The sequence below is a fragment of the Molothrus aeneus genome, chromosome 7, assembly GCF_037042795.1.
Source record: "Molothrus aeneus isolate 106 chromosome 7, BPBGC_Maene_1.0, whole genome shotgun sequence".
Lineage (NCBI taxonomy): Eukaryota > Metazoa > Chordata > Aves > Passeriformes > Icteridae > Molothrus > Molothrus aeneus.
Window position 1 is genome coordinate 24399826 of NC_089652.1, and position 12176 is coordinate 24412001.

The window sequence follows — 12176 nt, forward strand, 5'->3', positions numbered from 1 at the left end:
TAAACGTCAATGTAATCATGCTGAGACCTGAACTATCACCTCAGCTAACAGGCTGAGGACACGTTCTGCCATGGGATAAAGTGCTGGACATGGATACAACACTAAACTAGAACTACAAGATCTGTTAAAATCTTCACCACAGCACATTCTCTTGTACTCTTTCAGAGGATGTACTCTTACAACCTCTTATCTACGAAGCAAGACCAGTCTCAACATGGCCATAATTACAAAGCAGACACAGCAGGAGACTCACCATAATTTCTGGAATCCATCTTTTTGAACACTGCAATCACTTCTGCAGAATACCCAATATCAACCTCAAATCGCAGGCGAGAGATGAGCACACACTTCCCTTTGACCAGGGCTGAGGGCTTCTTCCAGTTCTTACACATCTTCAAGAGGGATTTCACATCAACTCTACTGCCAACAAAATGAGAGCCTGATGCCAAGCCAACCACATTTTCTCCTTCCAGTGGTGCCAGAATTACTGATGGAAGTTGATTTGCTGCTTCCACTAGGGAGAATAGAGATATAGAAAAGAATTAATAACAAAGAAGCCGTACAAGTTTAAAAGGAATGATGATTTCCTGCTTTCATTCACAGGGACAAAAACTAGAGAAAGCAATGGCCTGGAGGAGAAGGGTGGTGGGATTTTCCACAGAGAATACAGCAGGGGCAAAGGGAACATGTGACAGTAAATGCCTGTCCAGCATTGTGATTGCACTAAGCTCCCTCTCTGTCAGCAATTCTAAAATGTGGCTCCCTAGGCCAGGGCAAGCAATCTTCAGAAGCACATTTAGCAGTAAATTGCACCCAGCTTACAGTGCTTTAACTCAGAAAATCACAGGGACAGGGGCATGGTGATCAATAGCATGTGTCTGAAAAGATGGGAAGGTGCTTCCGTAAACAACAAAGGAGAAAGATTTAAAAATCTGCCTCCTGCCTCATGTCAATATCTGATAGACAATCCATCTAGGAGGAATGCTGTAGGAAGGAATCTAGTCCAAATTCCTAAATCTCTTTTGTTACAATTTAAGTTCATTACCCTTTATTCTGTGTCTTACAGTTAGACTTGCACTTCCACACAGCCACCTGCACTCCTGTCCTACCCATCACCAGCAATCACTTCTGACACAATGCCAGGGCATGGAGACTGGAGGGACAGCATTTTACTGATGTTAGCCTGAGAACACAGCTATCCACAGAAATAAACATGCCACTTGCCCCTGTGTTTCTCTGCCAATCCATACCCATGTGTTGCCTTTATCATTATAACTGAACTCTGATGGTTAAGAAATACTATTTCTTATACTTTTTACAGCACCAAAGTAGTGAAGTTTGCGCCCAAGCCTCCACCTCACAGATACTACAGTAACACAAAGATTCATGAACATTTCCAGAGTCCATTACACTCAAAAGCAGGGGACCATTAAGCACCCTCTGCCTCCAAGTACTTGTGGAAGGCAACTTTCCCTCTCTGTGAGATGTTCAAAATAAACCCAGGTGAATCCAGTCCTTTGAGCATTGAGCTGCACATGATGTTCCTCTCTGCTTCTTTTTAACTAGTCCAGAAAACTTACACACAACAAAAAAGTACAAACTTTAAGTTCAGTGGTCAAGATGTGAAAATGGAGAAAAAAATTCAGACAATTTCTTCCCAATCAATTAATAAATAAATCATTTGGGTATCATCCAACCTTATTTTAAAATAAGTGACTTCCTGAATAAAACCAAGCATTTGAGATTTCCACTCCAAATAAAAAGAGTACCCACTGAAAATAATTTTCAAATTAGAGGGATTGGAAAACACCAATACCTTCTCCTCCCAATGCACCAAGCAAAAGATTTTAGATGCTACTGGTTTAGCATTGTGTAGTTAGAGGTCACCTCTACAACTAAAACTGAAAGAAATTAGGGAGGAAAAAAAGCATATTTTACTCCTTTATTTCAACATTTGCCCCTAAGCTTGACTGCGTGTTTAATTTACAGTACAAAGAAAAAAAAAGGTGATACAGGATCATGTTATTCATAAAAACTAAATTACAAGTGGGAACTTTAAAAATAATTGGTTTTCATTTTCATTTTTACATTTGCAAGGCCCTCTTAAGTTAGTTCCCTTTTCTCAGGCTATTTTCCCCAATTTCACAGGCCAATGTTGGTCACATACTGTCTTCACTTGTAAACAGGAACTTTCCACAGAGTACTCAGGTATTTCATAGCTTTAAAGAAAAATGCTTGATTTCTAAAAACCATTCTCTTCATTTGCAGGCTCCTTGGTACAGAGGAGCTCTCATCTGTACTTCATACACTTCAAGCAAGCCAACAGCATTTAAATTATAAATGTGTGGCAACCCACATGGGAAGCTAAAATACCAGCACTCAACTGTGGTTTTTTAAAGTGCTCAACACAGGCCTAATTCTGTTCCCACTGAAATCAATAGTGATTTATCACTCACTTCAGTACAGTGTGCTTCTGAAAAGCCTACCTGAAGTGTTTGCCTCTATAATCTCTCAATCTTTCCAGAATAAGATGACAGGAGAGGAAAAAAAAGATGAACCCACCCTTGTTATACCAAAAAAAAAAGGCAAATTCATTTTCAGTCTCACTCAAAACTCTGGAGAACTACCCTTTATCTTTTTTTGACACACAAAATGAACAATAAATGTGTTTATAGAAGAGCTATTTAAAAAGAAAATACATTAATGGACCCAGAAATTAAGCATCAGCCACTGGAACACACTCAGTTTTCAAAACAAATTCAAAACAAGTACCAGCACAGCAGATAATTTTCCTATGATCTTGTTGGTTGCTGAAAAATGCAATGGTAGAGAAAGGGCAACCTGTGCTTGGTATTTAGATTACATGAAAAATTAAATTATTTCTAATCAACTACAAAGCATCAGAAAAATGTTACAAGCTTGATGCCTAAAAGATGGGCATTATCTTTAAGTAGCACTATTTTATTACTCAAGACACTAACAAAGCTAAACAATAACTGTGGAAAGCAGGGGAAGGAGGGGGTGTCAAGATTCCGCTTGTTTCTATCATTCAACATTTACTTACAGACACTGCTGTAATCTTCCATGCTGAAATTCCATTTTTTCATAGCAGGATCTAAAGTAGGGCAAGAGTAATAGGGCAGAATATGAATCATTTGGGGCAGAAAATAAGTGGTGCCATGAAATGTTCATGTGAGGTAAGAGTATTCAATCTACTCATGCAAATTTTTTGCCACACATCTGAAAAACACTTATGCCCATGTTTACAGCTGCATGACAGCAGAAAAAAACATGGGGAATATGAATACTAAGACTGGAATGCAACAGCCATTCACAGGGATCAGCAACACCTGAGGGAAAACAAAAATAGAATAAAACAAATAAAGATAATGGTAAAATATTAGAAGAAAGACAAAAGGGAGAGATTCCACTGCTCTCTGTAACCCAGGAAACAGAATCAGCTCATAACTCTGAACTACAGCTGAAGTGACCCATTTTCACATCCCAGTTTATGAATAACTTTGCTTCCTTCACTTCCAACAAACTGACCAGCTGCTGCCACTAAACCTCTCAGAACACTGCTCATAAAGGAAGGCTTCAGACTTCTTTTCTAAATCCAAGCTCAAGCTATTTATGTCCAGAATTTCTATCCAATTTAATCAGCATTTACTTCTTTAATCCCCCATTAATACCACATATTCCACCCCAGCAATAGGTACATTGGTAAGAGCAAGTAGCAACTACAATAGCAGCAGATGCCAAAACTTCAACCCAATTTACAACAGAGATAACAGCAGACAAACAGTTCTTACCATAGACTTTGCTTGGTACCTTCTTAAACACAGCAATAAGTTCAGCATTGTACCCTATTTCAACCTGGAATCGGTCTTCCCCATATTTCACACATTTTCCTTTTGTAACATTATTTGCTTTCTTGTAAGAGGCAGCTTCAAAGGCAGAGCCCACACCAGCAGAGGTGGTCAGCTTCTGCATCCCACCACTGGCCTGAGAGACAAAACCTCCCTCTGTTCTTTCTGTCACTGTGTTTATGCTTTCCAGCATTTCTGAATCGCTCAGGGGGGCACTGCTTGGTAGTGAAACATATTTAATGGCAGATTTGTCCCAAGTTTGTAAACCTTTACTACCCTCAGGGTGCCCGGTATCAGTGAATCTCGGATGAGCTGGTCCTGTGGGGTTTTGGAACGCTGGGTTGCATTTGGGCTGCTGGAATGTTCCATGATTAACTGAAGTGTGTTGTCCATCTTCCTGACTACCAGCATCCAAGAAATGTTTATGGGAATAACTCAGAGAATTCGGGATGATGGCAGGGAACTGCTTTAGGCCACTTGCTTGCTCTGAGTCCTCTGAACAACTCTTTTGCTGCTCTCTGTGTGAGCCAGCCATCTGTTGCTTTGCTGTGTAATGGTTATAGCCTTTCTGGAGACAGCTCCTCTGCTCCACAGGCGTGTTTGGATTGCATGGGGGCTGGCTGATGAACCCAACATGATTGTTTTCCTCCTTGGAGCTTCCCGGCTTGCCCAGCCTGTGCCCCGTGTGCGGAGCTGCAGCGATGCCCACGTGCCCAGCGCCCTGGGCTGCCAGCCTCTCTGCTCTCCTGGCCAAAGCCAGCCGCCGGTTCTCCTCAATCCTCCTCTTCTGCTCCTCTGTAAGGCCTGATGACATCTTCAACAACTCCAACAAGTCTCTTCCAAAACTACATTGGGAATTAACCACAGAGGCAACCGCTTTTTTAGAGGAAGAGAGGCCCGTCTACAGGGGAAAAAAAAAAAAGCAGATTATTTTTGTATTGATCACTTAGTATTAGTGGTGATTGAGTATTACTGTAACTGATCCTACATGAATCTAGTAGTACAGCAAAGTAGATAGTAACAGACACTGATGAGGCCTTGCATGCCAGTCCTGCATTGATAAAACATATGGAAAAAGGAGAAAACTCCCATTCCACTACTGTTCTGAGTACTCTTCTCTGCAATTCCCAGCAGAACTAATAAAATAGCAAAGCACGGGGACACCCTGCATTGCAAAGCCAGTCCTGCGAAGGCACATGGAGGCAAAGGATTACATCCCTTTGGTGTTAGTGTGTCCTATTTCGAGTACCTTTTAGCAAAGATGGGACGATGCCTATCTTCCCTGTTCACCTTCGGTTCCTGGGTATCTCACAGAGCGTGGCAGCTACATGCTGAACCCCACAGGACAGAGCCAGCTCCTCCTGAGAAAGCTCCATTCGCAGGTCACGGACCTTCAAACAGCAGCGAGGAGCTGCCTCCCGTTACTTCTCCCAGCAGCCCGCCCCGCTCCATGCGCTCGCTGCCCGCGTCCTGCGGGATGCCCGCCCCTCCGCTCCTCAGCTTCCTGCGAGCGGGGGGTTCACCCTCTGCCCCCTCCTCTCCCAGGAGCCGGGCAGGCTCCCGTCCCAAACTCCACGGAGGTCCCGACCCGTCCCTCGGGTCCCCCCGCCACCCGCGCGGTCCCGGAGGTCACGCTTTCTTCCCGCCCGCCGCGGAGGCTCCGCCGCCCGCTCACCGCCGGCGGGCACGGCCCGGAGCGCCGCCGAGGGACTACAGCTCCCAGCAGGCCCTGCGCTACCGCCCGGTGGCACTGAGCGGCCGGGAGCGCACAGCACGCCGGGAGATAAGAGCGGCGAGCGGGGCGCGCGGGGCGCTGGGAAATGATGTCTTCCGGTCGCGGCGCCATCTCGGCGGCGTTGGGGTTGTGGCGTTCCGTAGGGGGAGCCGGGACTCCGGGGCAGCCCCCGCTCAGGCCCCGTACGGCGTGCGGGGACTCTGCTGCCGGCCCCAGGCTGAAGTCCTTCCCCAGCCAGCACCCAGCGCTGTACGGAGGGGCGGACCCCCTCGCTGGCTGCCCCTCCTGTGTGGGTCTGGCTCGCCAATGCGTGCTGTTCCTGAACGGTGGCTGAGCGGAGAGTTAGCAGTGAGCTGATGTGTGAGAAAGGGTGACGGCACTTGTCAGCAGTGAGGAAGGAGTCTGCCCCCGGGGCTAGGAGCAGCAGCTGGCATTGGTGCAAGGCTGCTTTGTCATTTTTGAATATTGGTGGTAGGTTGGAAAAGACTTCTGAGATCATCGAGTCCAGCCTATAACAAATACCACCATGTCAATCACTCCACGGCCCCGAGTGCCACGTTCAGTCTCCCTAAACACCTCCAGGGACGTGACTCCACCACCTCCCAGGGCAGCCCATTCCAATGTGTAATTGCCTGTTCTGTGAAGAAATTCTTCATAATGTCCCACCTTAACCTCCCCTGGTGCAGCTTGAGGCTGTGTCTTCTCGACCTGTCCCTGGCTGCCTGGGAGAAGAGCCTAACCCCCGCTAGCTGCAATCTCCTTTCAGGCGCTTTGAGAGAGTGATAAGGTCTCCCCTGAGCCTCCTTTTCTCCAGGTTAAACACCCCCAGCTGCTCCCCAGCTGCTCCAGACCCCTCACAGCTCTTGTCTGGACTCACTCCAGCACTTCAATGTCCTTCCTGAGCTGAGGGGCTCAGAAATGGTCACAGCACTCAAGATGTGGCCTCACCAGTGCTGAGTACAGGGGGACAATCACTGCCCTGGTCCTGCTGGCCACACTATTCCTGATACAGGCCAGCTGCCATTGGCTTTCTTGGCCACTTGGGCAACAGTGCTGGTTCATGTTCACCTGCTGTCAGCCAGCACTCCCGGGTCCTTTTCCACTGGGCAGCTTTTCAGCCACTCTGCCACCTTCCTGTAGTGCTGCCTGGGGTGGTTGTGGGTGAAGTGCAGGGCCTGGCATTTGGTCATGTTAAATGTAATACCCTAATCCAAGCCCATTCATCCAACCTGCCCAGCTTTCTCTGCAGAGTGACAGTCCAACCTAACTTGGTGTCGTCCACAAATTTGCTAATGGTAAACTCAATCCTCTCATCCAGATTGCCAATAAACAGGACTGGGCCCAACACTGATCCCTGGGGACACTACTAGTGACCAGACAGATGAGGGGATGTGCCTGGAGGCTGGAAGAGGACAGATGTCAGGGCTTTCTACAAGCAGAACACAAAAGAGGACACAGGAAACTATGGGCCCATTAGTATTACTCCAGGCCCTTGTAAAGTAGTACAGTCTTCCAAGAAACTATCACAAAGCAAATGAAGTAGGTGATTGGGAAAGCCAGCACAGATTTATTAGAGGGGAAATCATGGCAGATTAACCTAAACACCTACTACAGCCAAATGACATTTTCTTTTTATATGGAAAGAGTAATGGAAGTAGTTAACCTGGACTTCAGCACAATATTTGACCATGTTTCCCATGGCCTCCTCCTGGATGAGTTGACCAGATAGGCTGAAGGGGGGGATCTGTGAGATGGGGAGGGAATTGGCTCCCAGGCCACAGCAGAAGGCAGCAATCAATGGGTTTTACGCAGGCCGGCACTGGCAGCCTGTCACAAGTGCAGTCCCTCAGGAAGCAACATTGGGTCCCTACGCTGTTCAAGAAATTACACTGGAAGAGGTTTCATCTTGAAATGAGAAAGAAAGTTTTTGCATTGAGAACAATCAATCATTGAAACAAGCTCTCCAGGGACATAGTGGGGTCCCCATCATGGAAGGGTTTCAAGATCCAATTGGACAGGGAGATAGAAAACCTAATCTTGGCTCCCTTTCCCACAAAGGGTTAGATCAGATGGTCTTTCAATGTGCTTTCCAACTTGGAAAGCACATTGATTATGATTTTGTGAACATCTTCAAAATAAGGTGATTATTCATATTTGCATCAGTTAAAATAAAAGGTCCTCCCAGGGTTTTAATTATATATGGGGCTTGATCGTACACATGAAGATGCCTTTCCTGAACAGTCACATTCCCCATGTGGGTGACCAGAGCAGGGGAGAAAGCAGAGAAAAGGCCCTGGGGAACACCATAACCCCCTCCTACCTCAGAATTTTTCTACCCTGCCCAGTGGCAGGCCCAGAGCTGCCATCCTTGTCCCCAGACACCATTTTCTTTCACCTGACAGGCCCTTTGGCTCGGGACACTGCAGCCAGCTGGCTGTTTCACAGTTTATTCATTCTTCTCTCTGCTAGTTAATTAGAAAAGGTTATCATTAAATTGCTTCCTGATTAAGCAGTAGTGACTGCCATTAGTCAGGAGCTTGTCAGCCCGAGAAAAACAAGGCAGGCAGGAAGAGTGAGGTGCAACTCAACACGCATCACAGCTCTGAGAGTGCTGTTCCTCACCTGGGAATCACACGCAGACATGAGCACACCACATGCACACAGGCACTTCCAAACACACCACTTTTCAAGAAAACCACAGGCTAAAGAGATGTCTGGGTCCAGGGTTTTGCCTCTCTCAAGCAAAAAAATCAAACTTTTTCACATGTTTCAGGTCCTCTTGCTGCAGAGCATGTTTGCTAGGAAGGGATGCATAGCCCCATGGTCTCTGTCCCGATCTTCTGCCTTCGCCCTTTCTTCCCTTGCAAGCCAGCAGACTCCAGGTGGCTGCACAGCAGAGAGACACAGGAGCAGATGAGAGACCTTTTTTCTTTCTTTCTTGTCACACTTTTCACTGCCCAGAGCTAAGCCAGATCCCAGTGTCACATATGGATGAGAGGGAGAGGGAAGGTGCAGAGCATAACCCTGCAACTGTTTCCAGCCACCTTCTCCCTGCCAGCAGCCATCCAGTTCCAGGTCCCTGGCGATGGCTCCTTATGCTTTGAGAGATCCTGTGGGGAAAAAACCAACAACTTGGGAAGAGCGAGAAAAGCCCCATCCAAGGACTGTCCCAGCTCATGCAAATATTGAGAGCAGAGCATTGTTTGCAGAGAGCCCTTGAGTTGCACGGTCAGGCAGACACAGACAGACGTTGAAGCATTTGCTCCATATGGCCCAAGTTCAGCGAGACACAAGGAACAGCCCGGCCATGCAGAGAACAGACCTACAAAATGAGAGGCCACTTGCAAGCAGTTTGCTGGTGCACTCCAGGTGTCCTTTCAGTCAGAACATGCTCCCAGCAGTGGCTTGGACTCACCCTCCACATACTGGGTCAGGGGCAGAGATGCAGAGTGAAAATCCTGGGAAGGATGGTGCATCCCAGCTGTGCTGCAGAGGAAATGGTTCACATCCTTCCAAAGAAATGCTCCCATCGGTGAAAAAAATAAAGGAAACGGGGTTCTCAGTGTTGTTCTTAGCAGGAGCTTTGTCTCATTTGGATCTAAACCTCTTCTCATGAGCTGGGCTGGCTGACTGCTGGCTTCAAATGAACTGCCTGTATTGTACATCTCATATGAGCAGCAGCTAATATCTAATATGAGTCCCCCAAAACTCCAGAGCCATTCTAGAATCTCATGGATTATCCTTTGAGGGGTCTTAGGCTGCTCTTTAGAGGTCCTATTACTGTCATATTGAAAATATTTGCCCCATTTCACCACTTTGCCAGCACACCTTGGTGGTTCTCCACATGAACAGAGCTCACTTCCTTCCTCCTGGATGTGTGGCCAGCCTGCACTCTCTGCTGGGGCTGAATTGCATGCAGGGCTGCTGTGTGTAGCAAAGCTAACCAACAGAGAACTGGAAATCAGCCCAGGGTAAGGATCCTGAGATGCCCCAGCTTCTGGGAGGGTTTTGGTAGCCCACACTAAGCTCAGAGACGCCATAACCAATGCCCAATTGCACCAATCTTTGACTTTGGCTGAGGAGAACTTGTAGTTTCACCTTCTAAAATAAATTAATCCCATGTTATCAGTTTGTACCCAGCTAAGACCAGTCAAGTGGTTGGACTGGGGACATACAGGTCAGCTTTTAAGAGAAGGTTGTTGTGCAGGAGAGTCAGAGAAAGGCCTCTGGACTGTCAGAGCTTGTTCCAGATGGAGAAACCTTTATTTTGGGCTGCTAGGGTCTGACCTGAATACTCTTTACAAGACTTGTCTTCTGTAGGCTGTGGGGTTGTACTTCCTCTGCTCTGGTATGGGATCCTCAAGGAGGTCAAAGCTGCCTAATGGGGAACTCGAGCCCTGGGCTTGGAAGGCCAGGGTGTGCTTGGGGAGATGCCAACCCTGCATCCCCTACAATTCCCTGTATTTCTTTTCTTAGACAGCTGTAAATCCCCTTGACTTTCCCTCTGCCATTGAGGCACATCAAGGACCAAGGCCTCTTGGCCCATTTGAGAGCTCAGGCCCTTTCCCTGAGCATCTTTGTAGGACCAAAGAAAAAAATTTGGAGTTTGCTGAATCCTGCTGTCCTTGCAACTCTGATAAAAGGGCACCTGCAGAGGCTTTTCTATGAGCTTTTCTAGCATGAGAAGGTTGTTCCCCTCCTCTGACTGCCAGCTCAGTGAAGACCACTTCTTTTTCCCTCTTTTTGGCCGCCCGGTGCAAGAAAAATTAGTTACCCTCCATTCTTTTGAAGCAGCCTCTTTTATCTGCACAGCTTGTTCTTCCCTGGCATGCAGAAGCCTTCCTGCTCTTGTTTATAGTACAACCCCTCCAACAGATTGCAGGGTCTCTTTTCTGCCTTCTGTCCTTCTTGGCTGGATTCCCCTCCATAGCTCCAGTCCAGAGCAATGGTCTGCACAGCACATGGCCCCCGCTTCCCTGCCAGGCCACTGCCTCACAGAGCTGCTGCAAAGTTGAGTCTACTCCTGATCTTTTGTGTGAGGCAGCCCAGGCATGGGGGGCAGCTCATTGGCACCCAGCACAAAAATTTAAAAGACAAAAACCCCATATCCTACATTGAAATTCAAACAGTGTTTCCAAAGCTTCTGTGTCACCAGCATTTAACACAATATGAGCTGTGATCCAGCTGGGGTGAGGCCACTGGCAATGTCGACTCTCCAGTATCTTATGCTTAAGACTGGAGCAGAGCACACCAGTGGTGGGATTCTTTTGTTCAGATGCTCAACAGAACTTTATCTTTGTGAAACACAGTTGAACTGGCAGAAGGGTACAAGGTTAGAAGGAAAGGCTTGCGTGCACACAGAGACAATTTAACTGCATAAGCTTTATTTCTTTAGGAAATGAGGTTAAACAAACTAAAGTTGCATTCCTAGTTCTATTCTGGAGTTTAAATTATTGGCTTGGTTTTCAAGCTCAAAACAAGCAGCTAATCCTATGGCCTTGTATTTATATGAAGCCAAGTATTGAGGTCCTGTTTGTTAAAGCTAGCTACAGTTTTCTGCCCTTTCTTCTTCTGGTGCATAAGAGACCCAGAGATGTGGAGATATTCTTTAAGCAGTAGAATCAGAGGTCACTGGTGTGATACTACACCAATGTAATATTAATGGTCCTTTGCTCTTTCACAGGAGCAGCATCTTTCCTTGAAGGATCTCAAAGCATAATCCTGACCAAAAGGAGTTGGCAGAGCACCTCTGGAGTTCTGTGGGATGCAAGGTCTGATGCCAAGGGGTCTTCCAAGAGAGAGACCCAGACTTGTGGCATCCTCAAGACTTCCCTAAAGGCCCTGAGCTTACAGTGGGTTCTGATACAATTGTTTGCCATCCTCTGCTGTGGCTTAGATGGGAGCAATGTGAGACTGCTGCTTGAATTCGGAATGTGGATTCAGCAGAGAACTCTCTTCTACCCCAGTCTTCACTCAACCAGTGATGCAGGAAGCTTGCTCTCATCTTAGAAACTGTGAGTGCAGTTCTTGGAAAGTGAGCCAGAATCTGGCCTTGACAAACAGCACGCTTAAGCACATGCTCAACTTGAAGTGTGTGCTTAAGCTTGTTAAGCCTGCTTCTTCAACAGAGAAGATTTTCCTTTGTGTTGGGAGTCTCATCTGCTAAAGAAGGTGGAGGTCACAAGGTGATTTGTTTATTATATTTTGTGTAGCAGCCTGATCTAGAAAACACTTGCTGTCAGCTGCAGTATTTTTCTACCAGCTTGTCTCAGTGATTTCCACTGGGCTCCATGGGATAGCAATTATTCCACAACAGGGAGTGCTCTTGAAGTGTCAGGGCAGTGTGCTTGCAAGGTACTGCTGCAATCTGCCCATACATCTCTTATTATAAACAGCAAGGGTCATAGGCAATGGGAGTGCACGTGCTTTTCCCCTTTCTGATCATAGTAAAAATCGTAATAGCCAGATCCTGAGAAACAGCCATAAAGGTTCTGTTTGAAAGATTGTGACTACAGAAAGCAGATGCTCATCAAGTTAAATAAGGAATTTAATTAGCCAGCATTTTATCTTGT

At 46.7% G+C, this 12176-nt stretch overlaps 1 protein-coding gene across 2 annotated transcripts in view; it reads right to left on the reverse strand.

Annotated features, from left to right (window-relative positions):
• SMARCAL1 (SWI/SNF related, matrix associated, actin dependent regulator of chromatin, subfamily a like 1) overlaps positions 1–5406 on the reverse strand; it is a 35230-nt gene extending 29824 nt beyond the window's left edge. For both annotated transcript variants that reach the window (XM_066553434.1, XM_066553433.1), the window contains exons 1-4: positions 5119–5406; positions 3813–4770; positions 3065–3115; positions 254–514 (exon numbers count right to left, since the gene is read on the reverse strand). In XM_066553434.1, the coding sequence (XP_066409531.1) occupies positions 254–514; positions 3065–3115; positions 3813–4683 (1183 nt within the window). In that variant the 5' untranslated portion in view covers positions 4684–4770; positions 5119–5406. The remainder of the gene's footprint in view (positions 1–253; positions 515–3064; positions 3116–3812; positions 4771–5118) is intronic.
• Between the last annotated feature and the right edge of the window lie 6770 nt (positions 5407–12176).